General features: G+C 39.3%; 1 protein-coding gene across 6 annotated transcripts in view; it reads right to left on the bottom strand.

The window, feature by feature from the left end:
* LOC135165909 (protein TANC2) overlaps positions 1–21,800 on the bottom strand; it is a 29,107-nt gene extending 7,307 nt beyond the window's left edge. Inside the window, exons 1-3 of one of the 6 annotated variants that reach the window (XM_064127723.1) lie at positions 21,346–21,800; positions 17,185–17,344; positions 44–417 (exon numbers count right to left, since the gene is read on the bottom strand). In XM_064127723.1, the coding sequence (XP_063983793.1) occupies positions 44–417; positions 17,185–17,281 (471 nt within the window). In that variant the 5' untranslated portion in view covers positions 17,282–17,344; positions 21,346–21,800. Of the gene's footprint in view, positions 1–43; positions 418–498; positions 1,112–2,250; positions 3,256–7,872; positions 8,433–17,184; positions 17,345–21,345 lie in introns of those variants that run through there. The other 5 variants (XM_064127731.1, XM_064127715.1, XM_064127707.1 and 2 more) reach the window with 5 other exon arrangements.
* Positions 21,801–22,754: the final 954 nt, after the last annotated feature.

Raw genomic sequence — 22,754 nt, 5'->3', positions numbered from 1 at the left:
TCAAGTGACCAAATACTTGATTTTAAATATTAAGGACACTTACGTGGACACTACGATTGACATTTCTGGTGTTCCTGTTCCTCAGTCGTGGACTCCCACACAGGGAGTTTATCGCCGAGACGTCGTCAGTCCAATCCTCATTTGCTATTATGGAAACTGGCTCGGAGGAGCAGAAACCAGTGTCATAATTGACAATGTCATCCTGGAGTATAACCGAATCATCTCGTCTAGTTTCGTATATATTACGACATATCGGGCATGCCTCACTTCGAAATAGACAGGAGTAGCATCTCTCGTGGCCACACGAATCGATGAGTCGACGTTTCTTTCCTTTATCGAATGGCATTTCGCACGATGGACACATAGAACCACCCACCATGCTCGTTGACTCCACCAGTGCGCGAATTTGTGCCAAATCTGAACAATAAATTACAAATAAAGAGATTGAGTGGAATTAAAAATTGTATTTTATTGTTAAAAGGTCAAAGAGTCAGATACCGATGTTGGGTCTGCACGGAGGATTATAATTCCCTTCTCGACTTCTCACGATAGCATCGCCCCACCATTACACTCTCTTCCGTAATTTATGATTTACGAGTGAAAAAAAAGGGAGGAGGCAGTGGTTCTTTCGTAGGAATAAGCCAGTTGGATAGAATATGAACATTGCTATGTTCATGGCTTTCCGCGTGATCCATAAAATCCCGGAAGAGCGTATTTACCATTTATCGAACACTCTTAAGCTCGGTGTATTACTATCTAGCACGGAATGGTGTAGGCCTGAGAGGTAGGTGTTTGATCACCACTACAGAAATAGAATGAACACTCGAAGGAAGCATGAGAAGTGAGAATATTTCAGCATTTCTTAACGCACTAATTATCGAGAAACAATTTTTTCTATTGAGAAATTGAGGGTAAGAAAAATATCGTACGATCCTGCGTTCAATCCGCATATTAATTATTAATGACCCTAGTGTAAAATTTTGAGAGGATGACGTACAGCACAAAGGATATGTCTCATTAACCATTTTACAAGTACATTTCATTAACAACGTTCTGAGTGCTTTTAAAAATAAACGTGATTTCATTACTTGCTCATATCTTCTGTGTTTTATCGACTTGCGTTACGTATGAACCGTGTCAATACACAATATTACCATTGATTGCCAATTAATGCACAATCCCGGAGTGCGCATACTTCTCCTGAATCGATGATTTCCCTCAAGGTTGAGGGCACACAAGTATCTGTCACTGGAAAAATACTTGTGTGACCTGTCGCAAGAAAACTAATTGTCGACCGTTAGACTTTAAAAACTAGGACGGGAGAGAATATAAATATTTCAATATCCAGTAGGAAAAGTAGTGGTTAACTTGGACAAATTCAGAGAGTTTTTTCTGTAACTTGAAGAATTCGAAAAGAGAGAGTGTCTCCCAACATTTTTTTTTGGAAATTATCTATTCCCACGCTAATAAGGCTACCATTTCACGGATGAATTCTCTTGTCTTATGGTCTGCAATCCTTCTTAGCTTTTTTATCGAGAGAAAAAAAAACATTTTTTGTTGAATTCTATGATTTGCTTCGTGTAGCCTTTGCTCATCGTAGAGAAAGAAAGAGAGAGAGTAATTGCCCCAGTGCTAGGATTCTTTTTCACCAAGAAAAAGCAGATAGCCCAGAGACCATTGTTGGAGCGGAAACGAGCAGACAGGTGGATTATAGAAGTTTTGCCCCCTTTAGGTGGTTACCGGGTATGTACCTCACTCGTCTATGTATAGGTAATCACGTTCTCGCTTGACTGGGCGGGCATTGAGCAGTATTTTACAGACTGGCAACTATCTTTGTTGTGAATTGAAAGTAAGAAAAATTGATGAATCATATGCTAGAGCATATGCTACAACATTTCTGAGACTTGTTTTTCACAGTTCCGACGAACCCTAGAAACAACATGAAATTAAAAGCAGCGCAATTACTTGGGCAATAAAAGGTTTTGTTAACAACTTCGTTTTTTTTTTTGCGTAACCAGTAGCAGTATCCGATGAGACAACTTTAGCCAATAGCGTCTTGCAATTTATATCGGCCCTGGGTGTGTAGGTAAAGTCTCTCACTGAGTGCATGGCCAGGTAGACATGTACGCGAACGAGTGCGTTGACCGAGAAGATCTTACGGTAACTTCACCATCAACTACACCAGTGCCAAGATATAGTTGCACCTGCACTTGCAAACGATCACACAGACATACAAACAATCAAACTTACCGGGATGAGGTCGTGTGCGCGACCCGAATCCGAGCTTGTGCACCATCTTTTTTCGTACCATTTCGCGATCGCGGTATTTTTTGGTGCGCCGAAATAGAGAGGGACTAGGATTACTTGCTCCAATGTCCATTTCGTAAGACCCCGGGACTTAATCTCGATTGAATCTTGTTCAGGATTTTAGGACATCGTCCGAAGAATCTTGTAAGTGATATCGGTAAATGAAGAGTGCGAAGCTGTTAAAAATTTCACTCCGTATTTCCCAATGTCAGAGCTCGTAACCGCTTATTGTGTTTAATTTTCACTGGCACAAAAGCTTTTGTGCTGCATTATCTTCGCAGATGATCAATCCAAACCCAAACCTTCGGCTAAAGAACGAGAATTTTCGTCTCGACTGCGCTAAAAGTTCTGCACATTCCCGTCCGCCGTAAAATTTTTTCCCTGTCCATCCAGCTGGGTAATGATCATTATTTGATGCTTCAGCAAACCGAAGAAGTAAAATTCATCCCGATGAGAACTGAGGAAAGGGGCCGAAGCACTCTACACACCATGTGGTCGGGAATACATATAGGTAACCAAAGCATACATATTTAAATCGATATCTAGAGTGCTCTTTCAAGCAACAACACTCGTAAACACTTGGAATTTAATTCGTATTCTCAGCGATTATTCTTTTATTCAATTGCACTTATTTTTTTGTTTCTTTCTTTCGCTGATGTATACCGGTTAAAAGTGAAGCTACTTATTGCTGGAACATAACTCTAAACATTCATTGCACGTAGAAGGTAGATAAGACGATGGAGATAAGATGAGGCGCCTTGGTATTGCGTTGTCTGGATTTTGAGGTAGTGGGGATGGAGAAGAGAGATAGGAAGCTCAGATTAATTCGAAGAGCCACGAGGGATTCCAAGTTTATAGGTCTTCCGTGTCTTTCCCTCTCTCTCTCTTCATCCGATTTATGTTTCAAGTCCAGATTATTTTTCTCTCATTTAAGGACTTTCCGAGGCTTTCACGAATGCATTGGAAACGTTTGTAGTATGCCATTCTCTTATCGTAAACTCGTAAAATCAATTGGTATTTTTTAGAAAGTTTGTTCAAATTTCACATTAAATATATGGATTTTTCATCGTTAATAATGCGTGAAAATGTACGTACAAATATTAAAAGGCAGTACAAAGTTCAACATTATGTGTCATGACGAAATTTCAGAGAATTTTCAAGAGACATTAATTTTTATGACTGATGTAATGCTGGAAATATTCCAAAAACCATCAACTCATTGATACTTCCAACTCGAAACTATTTCGATTTGATTTGTCACTTATAAACCACCTCATTGAAGAACTCATCAGTTCAATAAATCACTGATCGACATCACTTGACATCGGCTCAATCCTGCGACCCCAACTCGTCAGGGTAAATAAATGTAAACGATGATTTTCCAAATACACACTGACATTCACCATCAAACAAACTGATTCGTGCTCCTCCCAATCACTCCGTTTAACTCGTCTTAGTAATATCAATTGTTGCTGAATAAACGATCACAATTCATCTAGCATTAAGAAGCCTTTGACAGCTATATGGCTATTCGATCCGCATCCCCGCCTTTGAGTTCTTTGTGGCTTTCACGATTTAATTTCAGCCACAGTGTCGGATGATGCGATCAAGTGAAGTAATAAGCGCATTGAGCGACACTCTCTTGGACAGGTTAAAAAGAGAAAGATAATCCGATGAATGTTTCAGATATGGAGAATCTCAAATCAGCAAAATTATTTCATTAAATATTATGTCTTGTACTTTTCGAACAAATACTGTCTGTTAATGATACGATTAATAGTGGTTTCTCTCCACAGTTCTTGTTTCCACTCCTCCAGACTATATCACTTGATCTGCAAAATAATTTATGTGCTCAACTCGGTCATAGGGGGATTTAATGAATTCAGAAGTATTATCATTGTTTATCCAATTGAATGAAGGAATATACGCTTGTTCTCCGTGTAATTTATATGATTCGCTTTGATTAGTTGAGTAATTTCACGGATTCTTACTCTGCTTCACGATAATCGATTCACGCCCAACTATTCTATCAAATTGTTTACATTTTCTGATGTTTAAAAGACAAAGTGATTCATAGTATTGAGAAGTGTATGATTGAGGTTACAAAACTAATGGCATTTTAACAAAAGTGTACGCTCGTGTCGATGTTTCACACATTCGCAATTGAATGGCTCACTCAGTGGAATATTATTTCATGTGGAGATTTGCGACTGTGAATAATCCATTCCGTTAGAATTGTTGATAATGCTTCGAATTACCAGTGATTGACGTGACGAATAACAATGAGTGAATCATCACATACATCTACAGCCTTTTAATCGCCAAATTATTGTATCTCTTGCAATTTCCGGAATTTATTTCTAACTTAATCGCTCGTAAAATGCATAAATTCTTACATTGCGAATGTTATTTAAAACTTGAGGGGAATTTTAACACAAATGTAAATGTACATATTGGGCTTAAACAGTTGAGTGAAGCTTGTCATCTTGACCTTTCAATTTGTGAGAAAATTTCACGAGAAGATATTTAAAGAATCGAGAATTTTGCACAGAAAAAATGCAAAAAGTTTAAAATCACAACAAGTGAAATCAGAAATAATAAATAATGTTGTTTTTGGAGAAAACACTGGTATATTAGTGCTCGTAAATATGTCAGTGCGTTCAAGGTTCGTCTGTACCTGTAACAGCCCCCCCAAGGTGTCAAGTATACTTTGACATAATTTTATCTGTCTGACTGGGAAAAACCGGTCCGATTGTATTTGAAAAATCCTGGTGCAGCCATCCAAGGAAAACACGAAAAAGCGATAAACCTGCGGTCCCAACGAAAAGGCCTCGTCACGAGGGGGCTCCCTAAAAATTTCTCTTGACCTGGCGCGCCGTCGCAGGGACTTACGCATATATTTTTTTAAAGAATAGAGACCAGTGTTCCCTTCAGAGGCCTCATGCCCCTACGTGAATAGTGAGTTCTAGGTACGTCTGACTGAGGTCGAGGCTCCTATCCAGGCTCCTATTCTCAGAAAATCCGAGCAACTTGTAGTTTCCGTGGGAAATTTCAGGTTCGTTAACTCTTTCAGGGGCTATTGAAGGAACAAGAAATTCTTCTTTGCAAACCGAAAGAGGAAGACCATTTGTTTCAATGACTCTGCCGTTATTAGGAGTTTTTTGAAGACCACAAGGCTCTTTCAATAATTTTGGAAAAATCCTCCCGAGAGGAGCTCCAAAGCTCTCGTCACACCCTTCGACAGCTTGAAAATGGAAATGAGATAAAAGAAACTACATCAACCGCTGGAACGAGATAAAAACTTGAAAATTATAAAAATTAAAATCGAAGAGAGAATGAAAGGCGAAGGAAATCGTGACTCACAATCAAGAGCTTTCACTGGCCAACAACAGATTTTGTTCTGTGAGATCGATCCTCGTATGGCTCTCAGGCGTCTCAATTCGTCACGTGCCAATGGCAATCGATACATCCATTTCCGTATTTCGATTGATATCAAACCATGAAAATTGCTTTCATTCTATTCATTCAATATCCTTCTCAATTTGTATCCTCGATAGTTATTTGCTTTTTCCACTTGAAAACTCACCCAAGTCTGACGTGTTTTCTAATTCTTTATTAAAACACTCCTCCCTTCGTTTTTCTCATGTATGAGAGAATGTTTGTTCAAGGTGAGATAATATGTGATTCTTGGAGTAGCTCAGGTGTTTTCATAACTCTCTTCATTTTCATTTTTTAAAATTTAATCTATTTTAAAGGAGCTTCTAAGAATATAATCATATTTTTATTTAAGTAAATGGACGTATTTTAGCAACGGAAATAGATATAGAGAGAATACTTCCATTCATTAATTTCTCAAGGCAGAGGAGCAAAAAATGGGAATTTTTTGGTTCACCCAGCGCGTCTCTTGTATTATGTCGTCATGTGGGACAAGTGGTTGATCGAGGCTCTCAAGCAAAAATCCCAGGTCTCGGCTATTATCAGGGTATAGAGTGAATAAAATAATAACACTTGAGACGCAGTATGTTATGCGTTACGCTCCGAAAAGCAGTGTGTCAATTATGCTATTTAATTGAGTGCAACAGGTGGCTCATTTCAATGTGTCTTTTCATGTGAAAAAATGAACTCCAATACTTTTAATATAAACATTCCTGTCTTACATACTGGAAAAACAACAGCACAAAACTAGTTGATTATCAGGTGAACACGTGCTATATCCTGCTGGTTCGGTGCACAGTTCTAAATGACCTACGCTAGTTTTTTTCACGTTTATTATATTGAGAATGAAAGTTGTTAAAGCCCTGGTAAAAATGGGTTCCATCAGTTTTGTCTCGTAGATGGTTTGTGAATAATGAATACGAAATTGGTGTTTTGGTTCTAAGGGATATTTCAAAAAGGTTTTCGAGCGACAAATGACGAATCTCTTCATTATCGAATTAATCTTCGTGAACAAATAGGGACTAGATCCATTGATTGATAATATAAGTTCGGAAAAGTAATTCGAATTGCTGTTATCAACGATATCGCCTGTCAGAAGATTTTCCACTTCGATCCCGGAAAGTAAAGGAGATAGAAAAATTTTGTCAAGACCTGTTCGAGTGAGAAGAAGTCTAGAAAATCTTATCAGAAAATCTGCTAAATCCCTTCAGTTGCGAGCTATTGGTCATACGGAAATATGATCCCGATTTCTAGAAAAATATTGAACACTTCTACACGTATCCTAAAGACCCGGTGATTTTTAATTTGAAGACAGAGACTTCGCTTCATTTCATAATTCTTCATCCTCAATTAGAAAATATTTTACTGCAAGAATTCCCTGATTTTTCTTGAAGACCTTATTATCTTCGTCTCAACCAATTTTGTTCATCTGTCGAACAGGCATAAAATTTTTGATTTAAGATTTATTTTTCCAAGTGTAAGACATTACGTGGTTGCTAAGTTTCAAGCCATAAAATTGGCGATACCCATAAAGCCGGGCGTTAAAAAAAAACTTTTGTCTTTTCAGGGTACAACGAAAACCCCCCAAGTGGCTGAAAACACCTCCACTCACAGATTCCCTCTCGGCTCTTTCTCCCTCAACCGCTAATAAAAACCCTCCAGAATACCACGGTACAGTGTAACCTCGGTCCACTCAAAGAATTCAGACTGAAGAATGCAAACCCATCCCCCTTCCCCCGGATACCAAGGAGCATCTCAAATAAAAACCCTCTCTCTGTTCACTTCAGCATCTCCACCGATCGAACCTCATGCCCGTCACCTCGACATGCAGCCGTAATTGTATTATTGTTAGTCACCAATCCAATCCCCCAGCACATAACACATTCGAGGTGCATCATCTTCACCAAGAGGCGCCTCATTGTCGGCTTCAATCTCCGTAAACTCTCTCTTCCCTTTCCCAGTGTGTATGCTCTCTATTCAAACTGATTCCCCGGTATTTTCTCAAGTTAAAGTGCGACCGCCCAATCAGGAATAACATCCTCATCCAACTAATGACAGGAATAACCCTGGACCCAAGAGATACCGGGGACTATTAATAAAACGCAAATTGACCAAAGCACTCAAACTCACCCAGAACCGAGTGACTGAATCCTGCGCCCGAACGTGGTGGAGGAGGTGGTGAGCATCTTGTTATCCTGTCTGGAGGCGCCATAGCCCCCTCTTAACTTAATACGATTCCTCCTAACTCTGCACGGCAACTTGGGACTTATTGTAATCCAACAGTCAAGTACTCAGCACGCTCACTCCCTGTCACCAGGTCTTTAATATCACATTCAGTCATGTTATCCCCGACAAAATATTATTCAATTTCCCCCAACTTGCATCGTTTTTAGCTCAACAATCATCACATTCTTCTCCCTAATTCACTCGTTTCACACCACAATAAAATCGTGCGAATGAAAACTGCAATTCAATGCATCATCACAATTACTCCGAAACAATGGCTCAATACCTAGCGAGCATGATCCATGGAAAATCAAGTGGATTGACATGATGTCATCGACGCTGAGTTGTTAAATCAAAGGAATTAAATGGCCGAGGTCGACGGTGAGGAGGCCCGCGGTAAACTGTTAGATTTGCTGTGAGCTAGCTGAGTGAACCCAGAACCCGAGGAGCAATGGAGAAGCGTAAAGCCTTTACTCCTACTGGGGGGACTGACGGCTGATTGGCTGTGAGGTGAACTCTGGTATAATGCCGTTTGTGAGACAGAGAAAGAACCACCATCTGACCGTCTGACTCGAGGGGGGCTTGGACCACTCTCGAGCGACTTATGTACTGGTGTTTGTAGCCCCCCCTCCCCCTCTCCGCCTCTTCTCGCCCCTCGTCCACCCTCGCCCCATGATCCCCTTTACTTCGGGATGCGACTTGCAACCAGTGAGGTTTATTCTTGCACACTGGTACCTATACTGCATACACGCACTCCAGCAATAACGAATAAATACAAGTGCCAATTGAATGCAATGGTTGTGCTTGGTTTATTCATCGGCGATGGTACAGTCAAAAAATGTCATCACCAGGATGAAATGGTTTGCAATATTTTAAAATTAACCAGTGAATTTTTTAAAATTTTGTTGGCCCAGCGATGAGTCACGATTCTTGTTTCCTTATCAGTCATGTTTGATGACATTTAACGGTCATCAACTGCACTTGAACTCCCATCGGATTGGCAAATAAATGGAAGAACATGGGGAAGAGTTAAAATACCCACGCTCTTTCATTTAATTATCCTCATCCTGCTCCAAAAAGGACTCTTGCTGTGGGTATTCTCAATTCATGAGAAAACATTGAGTGTAGGCTCTCTCGCGTGACGCCTTTACACGAAATCTCTCACACAGGTGCAACCAGACCGATACCTAACAGTCGTTCAACAACCCAAAGTGGAACTTCCGTTAGCCGTATCACTTTCAGTTTAGTTGACACTAGTCAATGAACAAAAGAAACGTAAGAGTACGATAAAAGTAAAGAGTTATAGAGAAGATAGTGGTGGTTATTCGCCCTCTATTTGACATCCTACCGGTTTTACCTACGTCAGAATGTGACTTTATTAAGTTGTAGACACTCGTTGGTGTGGGCCTGTTGTATAGGGCCCTTCATTCATACTGCAGTCCCTCATTTTTGGGTGCAATATCCATTTTTTCTACCGCCGATTATTCGAATGACTGAATTATTTGTGCAATAGTGTCATGAGAAAAGGGGATAAAAAATTTCTCGTTAAATACTGATGAAATTTCCCTCATTTTTTACCATTTTTTCTAGCCATATTATTTGTAATGAAGGCAATTACAATCACGTATAAGTTATTTCACTCCTCATTTCACAATCTCATCTGTTCGCGTCCCAAGAGTTTAATGAATACGGAATAAAGTTGACACAGTTATTCTACACCGAATCAAGAATTACATATGAGGAAAAAAAAATGTAAAAGAACTTTCTGTAATGAGTTGGAGCTGACGATGAACAAGTCTCGTTGAATTTCAAGAAATTTTTTAATTCTCCTATTGATTCTCCAAGTGTCCTCTGAGCTCATTTGACGAGACATAACATAAAATACACATAATTTTATTGCCAATTCTTTCGCACCGAGCCCATAACACCACTGGGTCAATTATTTTCATATTAATTTGGAGGTGAAATTTTGGGTGGTCCTGGGTGATCAACGTTGACATTCTGTGTTATTACATGCCCCTTGTATATGGGACAGAATACGGTGGCTCGTTATTATTACCTCTCGGTGTTAAAGGATCCAGATATTTTCTCCCTCCCTCTGTCCCCTCCCCCACTCACTTTCTTTCTCTCTCTTTCTCTCGCAATGCTGGAGGTGAGTGTGGATACTGGTTTCACCACACGAGATGGGTTTAAAAAGTCCAGCAGAGGGGCAAAAGGGGCTTTTTCGTGCAGGCTCGTGACGATGAATTTAAACGTCTGGTAGTCTCAAGGCCCAAATGGAATACACCCAAGGGGGTAGAAAAAATGCGACTTCAGTACTTGATATTCAAATACCGAGACATGTTGCGAGATGAGTTGTCACGAGTCACGAAAAAATTCCACATCTCACGTTCATTGAGAAATAGATTATTGAACGTGATTAGGTCTCCCTGGATTTGATGAGAAATCAAATCCTCCGTCTTGATAGGCAATATCTTTCAGCATAAAATCATCATTATCTTCCATTCGGGGCATGTGTCTGGGGCATCTGCACCCGCTTCAGCTTCGAGCCTACCTGTTCCTTACGAAGGATAAAACTCATTGTCAGTGTGCGTGCTGAACGACAGCAGCCACGCAGTCCAGCGGATGCGGGTGGGCGGACCGGGATATCTCCTCGTCTACGGTTATATACGTGGAGAATAAACCACAACCGACGTATACAACTTCGTGTACAGACATCAAGTGTTCCAGAGCCATGGTTGTAATTAAACGTCCAGCTCGCACGATACAGGAATTAAAGTTTTAATGAAATGAAAAATAAAATCAAGGGGTTCAGGTAAACGGACGATAAAAAAATGTTGAATTTTTCGTTTCAGAAAAATCGTTTTAAATTCATTCATTCGCACTGGGTTAAATGAAATGGGATACAGTATAATTTGTTGATGTACTATGTGGTAAAATCAGTGACAGGTGGGACTTTCCCTTATTCGGAAGGATTTTTTACAGACTTTCAATCAAACTATTGATTGGAGGGACGCAAACAACTCTACTGCTCGTGCTTTTCATCGCCGCCGATTCACTCATCAGGTTTTATCACTGCACAAACATGTTAATGTGTTTTTTTTTTTCTAAACTTCTGCAAATCGTTCGAAAAGTTTCGAAAAAAAACGCAGCAAAAAGTGCTGTAAATCTTTCGAATAGTTTAGAAAGAAACGCAGTAAAATGATGACAGTGATGAAACTTGATGAGCTATTGAATATTGAAATTCGCTGAGTTATTGAATGACGTCATTTCGATCAATAACTCTCGAGGAATAATACGAAATTATGTTGAAAAGTGACAATGCTAATTTTTCGCGCTTTCATTGAGAAAACCACCTGACCCGCCTTATATTCGAGGCTTAATGGGATATTACAAGTGTGAGACATTATACATTTGCCAATGAATGTAAATGTTGAGATTACTGGTTGTGCGTACATATACTCGAAAAATTATTCGGTGCGCGCTACCGAGCAACGTGCGTTACGCTTGTAAATCATCCGGACAACTTTCACGAGTGGAGTGTTATTCGCACAGAAGAGCGGGGAGCATAAAAAAAAGATATACAAAATTGTGCAGGAGAATTGTGAAGGGGGGAAAAATTGATATAATGCTAAAGAGTGAAATGAAATTGTCCTACCCTTTTTACTTTGATTCTGAGTGGGGTTACGATCTCCTCAGCCGTTCGGAGAATACTCGAGGCGTAATTGCAGGATTTGAGGTCACGAAGCATTCAACAATTTATAATGTCGTTTTGCTCACAATCACTTTAAAATCATGTGATCAATATGGACAAATAGTTTATAAAATAGAGATAATTCCAAATTATTTGAAATATTACGCTGGATAAAGAGTGCTTTTGTGTTTGTGAATTAAATAATTAGAGCATTTTTTAGTTGAACAATGAGAATAAACCGATGATTAATTAATGCTCATCAAATCAATGCTAGAAAATTTCATTACTCGACTGAGAACAAAACGGCCTGAAGACTATGAAATCACCACATTACTCCGGGGGTTTGGATAATTAATTCATTGGCATTTTTTTCGCGAATGAAAATATTCACTTCATCGTTTCATAATGGGGAATTGCCACATGAACAGGTCAGAATACTGTTCATTATTATGTGACGAATTAAGTGTATGCAATTCTGAAGGTGGATACCAACCAACGGAAAGACTAGTAGAATGGGATGCATCGGAAACTCGTCTGGAATAATTGTGTAGGGTGTGCATGAAGGAAGCCGGTGTGCATACGAGTGTAGAGTAAAAGAGGGCCTTATATGGTTTACCACGCGCAAGTGATCCGGGTAAAGATACGAGGGGGGAGCCAAAGAAGAATGAGAGCCGGTCTACCTCCTCTCGGTGAATATGCACTACAGGTGTACCGCCGACGTGGTTATAAAATAAATATAATTAAGCAATTATTGAGTAATTCTTGTTGCAGAAAGTCATCTCCGAATTTGCATGAATCGTGGCGTGAAAAAATTCACAAATGCGTCATCGCCCGCGGGAAATTAATCTGCTTTGATCTATCAAAATACTGATAGTTTTCAGCAGAAAATTGCGAAATTTTTAAAATTAGCGATATTCGTTAAAAAGTCAATTCGCCTCTGAAACTAAAACATCGCCCTCAATTTAATATGCCCTTTCCTTCCCCTTTTTTTTATTCCTCCTAGCGGAACACGTCATCCTACTGGGTAAGGTACCCGGTCTACCATCAATGTGCGCCCATATACATGAAGAACACCTACACCCGCAGGTAGTTTCCTGAGGCAAATATTGGAGGCCCTCCCGGGCAAAATGAATCGAAACTCGCGTGCGAGGAGGAAGGCCCGGACTCGTTCGGGATAATAAACGTGGTGAGGCCCCGAGACGTCCAAGACAGAGCAGAAAGGACAAAAACATACTACAAAAAACCGAAAATTTTCCCCCTGGCCCAGTACAACGGAGATGCCCCAAACAGGGGAATAAAAATAAATGGGAATGAGCATAAAAATAATAAAAGCAAAATTGAGACCAAGAGAGGAGCCAACAAAGAGAGGGGACGAGTGAGAGAGAGCAAAATAGAAAAACACGTTTGAGGTCCTACACAGAGTCAGGTTTCAATTCTCGTCCTACCAGCTTCCAGTTCCCACTGGTGCGAAGATGCGTCGCAGATCGTGTTGCAGGAAAACGAGCAAAAACATGATGAAATGAAAAACTGTATTTTATATAATAAATAAAAGCAAAAGAACACTAACCAGGGTAGGATTTTTTAAGAGAATATTGGAAAATCTCATCGGCTAGTTTTAATCAGTGCGGTCATTAAGTACTTCGGGAAAATCAGATCAATCCCACTGATTTATCCACCATGAACTCATCTTTTATTCAACCTTAATTCATGTGATAATCATTGCTATTATTATTGTCGTAGAGAATCGCACGCCATCGAGAAGCGAGCATGTGAACTCATTAGCCAGATGAGTCCCATGCTCACTGATGTGTTAATCAATTATTTAGTTTCAGGTTGTTAATATGTGCTTTCCGAAGAACGTTGGCGATAGTAAAAGTCATCAACGGAGCTTATTGTCACAGGAAATTTCATTCAATATTTAAAAATTTTCCCTTCCTGAAAAAATAATATTTTCTCCTCATTCAAATTATCGGAGAGCATCAAACAATTTGGAAAATTAGCGGCATTCCTTTACCTTTTTGAAGGGTGTAGGGATACCTTTACCCCTCAAAGATATCCCTACACCCTCCACGGTCTGGTACATACCCCCGACAGATTCAATTATTTTTAATAATCAAATGTGTAACACTTGAAGTTCTATGTATGTTCATACCTATTGAGAGGGTTCACTCAAGGTTATAATTACCATAATCATATTCTAGAAAAATAAAATTAACATAATTATAATCCCCTAAGAGCTGCCTAGTAATTACTTCACCGGAAAAATTCAGTATCTAAATAATAAATACTTTTCTCAAGTAAATGGATATCTGGTAAAAATATTTTTTTAGTTTAACGTCGATATCATAATTCACCTCCCAATTTGCTAAATTTAAGTGATAAAATCAATGCAAAATTCGATAATCGGTGTCAAATGTAAGCTCTGATTTTTGACTCCAAGGGTAGAAAAAAAGGATCTCATGTACTTGGATATCTAAATACCACAACTCTCATTCTACCATTGCCTGTAGGCGTTCCTCGATAGCATAAACGCTCAATTCCTCATATCTATATATCAATGAGCTCCCAACTTTCGACGGGGCCTCGTTACACTGCTTCGTACATGTAGACAGGAGAGAGACCTATTCGCACTCGAGTGTTGCGAATTCGCCCACGCTAGCTCCCACGCCGCAATACACTCCACCGTCTCTCACTTATTATCACTCCATCTTTCTCATTTCTGCACGACGACATTCGCTCTGGGTCCAGTGCAGTTCATTCATCCTATTCGTGCCCCCCCCCATCCCCTCGCCCCCTTCTCCGTTTTCTTCTATACTCGTGACTACTATGCCTTCCTTCATTCAAGCGTCGATACATATTGATCACGGGGATAAATTAGTATTAGTGGTAACTGGTGAGTGCTTACAGCGCATTATGAAATAACATTCACTCATGGAGAGAAAATTTTCACTCGCATGAAGATAATTTATTGGACAATTTTTCATTTCAAAATCATGAACAGCTCGTGTTTCATTGAGCGGGGGTGGCAAATTAATCTCAATAAATTTATTTCCATCGGGAAATATTGAGAAATTGTTGAATGAATTAATTCAAACAGGGAGAAAGTGGCTTTTACCGATTACTTGAAGAACTTGCCCCGATAGGGGAGAAAAAATACCACTCATTGCGCTTCAATTAGTATCTTTCAAAATGCAGATTAAATTATTTTTGTATTCAATAACATTTTTTCTCGTTATCGAGGTGTTGATCGATAGCTAAAGATTAGATTCTAAATGAAAGAATAATTCAAAACGCAAAAAAGATGCGATGAAGAAGAGAATTGCAGCGATTCCAAGTGAATTATAGAACAATTACTTGTTACCATGAAAAATCTTGTGACTTTGTCCCTGTTTTAGGCCAATTATATATTCACTCCATGAACCTGATCAAATTCTAGTGAAATGCGCCGACATAAGGAAGATAACCAGTGATTTTCTCCCGATTATCTTGACTCGTTTTCTCCACAGGTAGAGAAGAAAGATAAACATTCGATTAGTACCTCAGTAATTTCAATGTTTTCCCCCTTTTGTGTCTCAGGTTCCCTGGTTTTGGATTATACGTGTTGTAGATCACCAAGATTTCAGGACATCTGGGTGAAAATGATTTTTTTTTCTCACTGTCCAGGCCAGTACGTACAACTACGTGGTCAGCATGAAATTATATCTGATCTGTAGTGCTGGTGCCTTGAGCCATTCGAATTTATTCTCCCCCTCTCCAGTCATTTTAAATACTCACACGTGTGAGAATTCTGCTCGGGCGATTTGAGTTATAGCATGCCAGTGGATACAGGGTCTCTTCCAGCGATTAAACTAAACGTGAGCGCGATTTCTCGCTTTATTGTCGAGATAAAAGGGAAATACATAAATCGTAAAAAGAAGTCAATTATTCCCGGGTTAATGGACCAGACGTTTCACGAGATAAGAAAAACGTCTCTCCCTGAAACTTTCGTGTCGTTTTTTTTTTCACAATTTGTGAATGAACCGTATTATATCAAATTTTATCAATGAAAGAACGTCGATGTGAGTGTAAATTTTGGAGAGTGGGGGCCTACAACAGGGGGTCCTCTCAACTCATTACGAATTATTGAATGATTCGCCATTGAACGAAAGGTGGAGGCGTGCGTTTGAACTCTAACAAAATCATACCATCGAATTTCTACGTTGCAATACCATAAGGTTCATGAAAACCATTTGTTTTTTATGGTACATCTTCGAAGACTTTTCGTGTAGTAAAAAATTTACTGCATTGGAAATTTGCATTCTAAGTGTACATTTCTGGGGTTCATTTCGCAAGCTGAAAAATAAGTGTGCCATTATTCAGCATTCCATTTTAATCGCTTGTAATGAACAATTTATTATAAATTTATTAACGGAATTGATTATTCCAGAAAGAAAAAACATCTTAAAAATGTAGTAAACTCATATGATTTATAGATATTTTCCACTAAATTCAATTTATTCAGACATTTATCACCCAATTAAATATGAAAATTGATTATTTGGAAAGCTACAATCTTCTCGGCGATCTACGCTTATAAACCATTCGTCTAATAGCAAAACGTATATTTTGATCATAGAATTTTCCCGTAATGAAATGCAAGACTTCTCCTCAGAGGAGTAGCGAGGAGTTAAAAAAAAACAAAACGATTAAGAAATTAATAGAACAACTCCAGACGGCGCCAATGGACGATACTTGTTATCACTCGGCGGAAAGCAGCACCTCGGCCGGGGTCTTGGCCGTGCTATTTCGTGACCTCGAGGTATAAGAGATACTACTGTATAAGCAACTAAGTGGTATCTCGCGTTCATGCAGAAAAAACACAGTAATTAGCCATAACGTACCAGTAATTGTAATTTAATCATCGCGATGATCAATGTAGTGCTCTCAATCACATAACTATCGTTAATTGCACGACGGAGATTTTTTAAAGATCGAGAATAACAGATCAGAGATTCGATTTTTTCCTGAAAACGTCCTGAGTTGTCAATTTTCTATTTTTAATTCCTGTTCTAAATTATTAAATTTTTTTATTGAACTTCCGTCAAACTTCTGAATTTTTGTGAGAAAATAATTTGTTAATTTTTTAAGAATGGCAGATAGATAACCAAAAATGGAAGTAGACATTGATATTTCAAAAAGTTAACATCCTACGTTTACCTACCCACCCATTGCGAACCGAGAAAACCCGTTGAAAAATAAAACGTTAAACTTCATGAAACGTTTTAAATATTCGGAAGCCAAGACGAGTAATGAGTCATACACCGGAGGCGAGTTTCTTACGATGATACCCCCGTGAGACTTGAACTCACTTGGCAAGGTACAGGACACTCACCTCCACCTCTTCAGGATGACTTGAACATGCTGAATCCAGTTGTAGATGAATACAACTTTTTTCATCAACAGCTGATTTCATTTGAGTTGAAACAAAGAATGAGAAATTGTCGCACAGGAGAACGCTCATATCAGACATCATTAAGACTTACCATTGTTGTATATTTCCTCGTTGACTAAAGTCTCTTCGTCATCGGTGTCTGGACCCAGTGACACTGGGGTGTAGACCATCGAATCCCTTGCCCTCATGTTTGATGATTCTATCGTTGCTTCAAACAACCGCGATCATCCGGCCGCTTGAGGTCGGTGGCGCTGTGAACAGGGAGAAACGAGTGATAAAGCTCATGGGGAGAAGCTTTTTTAATGATTGATTCCATAGGTGAATACAGAAATGAAAATCTCGTGAGAAATTTGTCATTTATGCGAATGGCGAGACTTCTTGAGTGTCAAAGCTGCAAAATCACTAGGTCTGTAAGTTTAGGGTCAAGAGAGGGATCAATTGAAAGCTCTGATCGCTGAGCTTTCAGCGATCCAGGACATTTTTAAAAAAATATAAATGTATTTCCCTGGAGAGAAGGCTGACTGGAATATATTCACGGTATCATCACCATAAATCCAATGCTCTTCATTAATTTATTACTCACCTCTCATTGACTTAAAAAAATCCCAGTCATTATTTTTCCATATTTGGCCTGAAGCGGAAGGCAACGAGGAATGAAAATGAGTCCATTCATAAGCTCCTCATATTGAATGCATGGAGGAGAAAATAAAAACGAACAAAGTGAAAAGAAAAGTACACAAGACAACTTGGCACTCAATATATCGATCGAGTCGGCGAACCCTCAGTGGTATCTTCGGCGACCCGCCTCTCCTGGTTCATATGCACCGTGAAAATAGTGTGCGAATATTCTATTTCAAGCACCGAGACGTCTGGACGATGTGCGAGTAGACATCGTTATTCTCTGAAGCGCCGTCGAGGAGGTAGCCGTCTACGGAATTCCGCCGAACACTAGAAAAATTGTTTTTTTTTTCTCTCTCATCCTGACTGCGTTGGAATCAAATCTAGCCATAGATCGGAAACCCGTCGACGGAGAGAAACGGAGATAATCGTCGTCAGCAGCCGGAAAAGAATGGCTTTCTATTCTTGTAGCAGACGACGTTCTCCCCGATCCGTGGGCCGCTTTTTTCCCAGTGTTCGCATTATCGTTTATTAAACCGAAGTTGAAAATGGATCGCCGTAATATTGCGAAGCTCTACTCGTCAAAAATTGTTACTCTAACCCACGATATTTTTTAGAAATAGCAGACGGAGAAAAAAATTATTGAAAAATGACGAGTCTGTTCCGCAATCTGCCGCACTTTTCGCACTTTTTCCGTAAACTTTCAGGAAAAAATTCAAAACGTTCCCGAAAAAATTTGAAACGTTCAGGGAAAAAACGCGTAACTGTTCCGTTATTTTTACTGAATACTATTTGTGCATGTTAAAAATCCAATCGAACATTTATCCTCCTCTATTCCTGTTCATCCATTCCCTCTCGCACGCCAATCTATTTTGCGTTCTACAGGTTTTGGAATTCTTCTTCACATGATAAATTTTTAGAATTCCCCTCCCATGACGACGAAAATCTAAATGAGAAAAGTCGGCCCCTAGTAGTATATGCGCATCTAAAAACGGAAGTGGATGGTAACAATGTGTCAGTGCAGAAGAGTGGGGGAGGAAGTGTGAGGAAAAAAATAATCAAATGTGTGACGGAAGTACAACAGCTGGTTGGTACCAGTGTAATAGCACTTTCTCAATTTTTTTCCCTTTTTTTCCTCCATTTTTCACGCGCTCAAGTTCAGCCGATTGAAACTGACAATGGGACAATTGACAGTGAGAAAATACTTTTTTTACATATGGACGTGGGACAACATCGTGGACACTCGACGCATCCGGAGGGCATCAGAAAATTTCGCAGGGTCTTCATCATTGTTGAAAGTGTCTGGGATATATTTTTAAAATTTAAATCTGACACACTGCATTCTTCGCGGGACTTTATATTGTTTTATAAACGGCAAATTATGATCGATGAGCGACGCAGACAGTCACTCCCCCGGGGCCTTTAACCTCCTCTCTTGAGAAGTCTCTCTTTATTTTTTATTTCGTTAAAGCAACGTCCAGCTGCTGGGATGCGTATTCTAACGCGCCTCACTCTGTCATCCCTGCAAGCATGAGCTTGCGAGCGCGTGCCATACATCAAATCCGTACGGGGCACGTGCAATGAGAGGGGGGAAGACAACATGTTCCCCCAATTTGAGTGCCCCAACTGGGGTGAAGTAATGCGGGGGGGATGTAGGAGCCTTTCAAGTTCATTAAACTCTAATTTTTCATCTCATCAGAGTTCGTTTTTGTTTTTTCAACACCTTCGAGAACCAACAGCCAACAGGCGAAATAAACTTGCCAACAATTTCAACAATGACCAAGATAAATCGAGTGAACCTGCATTCGTAATGAACCATTAATTATCACTATATATGCTATTTATTATTAGTAATTAATTTCAAAAAGAAGAATACCGTTTGCGGAGGGTGCGAGCAAGTGATGAGTGACTGTTGGTGGGACAAGAATAGATCCACGAGGGTTATGCATGTATACCTTTGCTTTTTTCCGTTGCTATCTCCGTCGTTTGCTATGGATATGATGATGGTTTTTTTGGGGGAAGAGTGGAGTATCGAATTTTAAACTGGAATGAAAAAGAAGGGTCGCCTTCAAATGCGCCTACGAGATGTTGAGATATGTTCTTTAGGTGAGGGGGAGGGGGGGGGGGTGAAGCTCGATCGAGGAAGCTCTATTTCCGGTATAAAATTCATGCCAGACGAGCCATGCGAATGTTCCACTAAGTTTATTGCACGATGTGTCAGTGAGCTATGGGATATGGAACCCTAGCCAATGACACGTTGGAAGACCTTGAGAATTCTCGGTTTCTCTATGAAATTTGGAGGTAAATTGAATGATAAATTATCGATTTTTTATTGAATTGTGAGCCGCAATAATTTATAAGTATTCGAGTACTCTAGGTATGTTTGTTCTAATGAAAAGTTTTTCTATTTTTGCAGTCGAACACTGGAGCTTTCATTTAAGTTTCATATCTCGTATATTGAAAGTTTGATAAAAATGATTATTTACTGTAGTGAATTGGTGGAATAATATGAACTATACATAATTGGTAAATTATTGATTTCCTACCATAACCATTGTTTATTCGAAATTATAATAAATTGATTGGTATTATGAATTACTGCATTATGAACACACTTTAGTTAAGCAATGAAGATTGAAAAAAAAATAATCCCATGCAAAATGCAGTGTCAATGACCCCGAATATTCTGAATTTTTTCCAAAATCTTCACGCGCTATTTGACGATTAAATGTCATCATTAAATACGTTTAAATCTTCTCTGTGGTCATACCAAACTATAAAAGTAATGAGGATATTTTTTAAAAAAACATCGTAAAACGTGATGAATTGAATGGGATGTTTTCTTTTTCAATTATCTCTTACAATTTCATCTGAACTCATTCATCACTAACTTGTTCATCCCTCAAATTGATTGGATCCACGAATTATAGGTGTTTAATCGAACTGTTTCCAGGGTTTTCTCCGAATCCTTGAACCAGACAGTGTTGCCTCGAATTTTCGCCAGTGCCCCCCAAAAATAGAAATGCAGTGGCTGAAGACCCCCAGCGAAGACAAAACCAAGAAACACTACACTCCACGTCTCCCCAGCTTCCTTCCCTCCTCCCTCATACTCCCCCCATTTCTCCTGACTTATAAAAAGACACTGAAATTCATTTCAGGGGGGAAATACAGCCCAGTCTTTTTTTACCAACGAGGGAGAGACTCGAGTACAGAAGAAATCTCATTAGCAAATTCAGTGTTGCAGTGCTTCAAAGTCAAGTAAGCAAGTCTTGCGGCCTTGGTTCTTACTTCAATCGCAAGTTTCATGCCTATTTCAGGAAAAAGCCTTTCACAGTTGAAAAGCTCTGAAAACGAACGATCGCAACGATCTTCAAGTGAATTCTCAACTCCATCACTACGATTATTCGTCACATTACACCGATAAAGCAATCAGGTGTTCCGAATCTGGATTTTTACCTGTTCCCTCGATATGTTAATAGTTAACGGATCATGATAATAGTTAAGGAGTCTCGTTTGATCGAAGTTAATTGTTCCACTGATTCTATCAGTGTTTGAGAAGCTGCAAAAGGGGTAATTTAAATCCTAAGTGTAAAAGCGTTATGATAAAACAATAGTAAAAAAAAAATTGACTCACTGTAGTTACGACCTCGAAATAGCAGTTTCGTGGTGTCGGGTGTTCTCCAGTGTTCTCGCATACCACGCGACAAATTCAGCCTTTTCACTCCGTCTTGAGTCGTTTCGTCCTCCCGCACTTCTATGAATAATCTCTCTTGTCACTTCTCACACATCACTTTCATTAACAGTAATACACAAATCAGTAGAATCATTAGAACAATTGTTGCTGACGGATTTTCATTCACTGGACTGTTCCTCTTGTCAAATAACTCACAGTAAAAAATAATAAATAGTAATAAATAAATAATGGATAAGGTATTGTAAAAGTAGAATAGTTTGAATAAATTAAGGGATGCTTCTGTTACATGTAATAAATAAAGTAAATAATTTTGGAAATATCTATTTGGTTCGGGACTAGATGAGGCACTGGGTTCACTCGATTTTGACTTGACGGCTGAACCCACACCTCCAGCGACCGAAAAGTGACTGCATACGAGGCTTGCAGCGTCATCATCACGAGGACACGCGCCAAGTATATGTTGAAAGCTCCCTCTCACACTCATTTCCGAGGGCTTTTTTTCCCCCCGCCTTTTTCCCGAAGGAACGTCTGCATTCCATCCCCCTCCCTCGTTTTTCATCCTGATTATTTCAACCGTGTCTTTAACATTTCTGAACCTTTGGTGCACTTAATTTTAAATAACACGTGGAAGGAAAGTCAATAAACCAGCGGCAACATTAATTCCTCCCACATTTCACTGGATATTAATTTATTTCTGTAATGAGAAATTTGCGAAGATAATTTAGTAATATATTTTATGGAACATACGCTCTCTAATTGCATAGAAAATAACGAAATGAGTTATGTTTTTTTCTGAGCTGCACTAAAATGAAATGGACTCATCCAATTGTTTATTCGTCGAAGCCCATGCATCTTGCGTATTGTAAAACATGTCAACGATGTACATTTTCTGAACGATTAAACCCTCCCCTTTGACAATCTTCTAAAACTCTAACTGGAAAAGTGTTGGGGCCATTAGCGTCGCATCCATCACTTCTATATTATATCTCCAATACTCCTCCGATGTATTGTGGTGACACGCGCCACAAAATTTCACCGAGAAAGTCTATTTCTTCATTCTCGAAGGCTGAACCCAGCATTTTGTTGAACAAAGAGAGACAATACTCCCAGAGCCATTAATCATAACTTTTTCAGTGTTGCATGGAACAGTTAATGAATCGTTTCCGATGCCGGAAGAAACTCTCTTCCGATTTTTTTCATCATCAAACCGAAGGCAGATATTCAGAAGAAATTTCCAAATGGCTGAAAACTTTCATCTTCATTGACTGCGTGTCCGTACAATTACCTTCATCACACGACTCCCGGAAATGATTAATTTATTCACGAAAAGAATTTTTCTTTCATTTTTT

Source organism: Diachasmimorpha longicaudata, chromosome 1 (genome assembly GCF_034640455.1).
Source record: "Diachasmimorpha longicaudata isolate KC_UGA_2023 chromosome 1, iyDiaLong2, whole genome shotgun sequence".
Classification (NCBI taxonomy): domain Eukaryota; kingdom Metazoa; phylum Arthropoda; class Insecta; order Hymenoptera; family Braconidae; genus Diachasmimorpha; species Diachasmimorpha longicaudata.
Note: the sequence above shows the minus strand (reverse complement) of the source record. Positions and strands in the feature narration are given on the sequence as shown.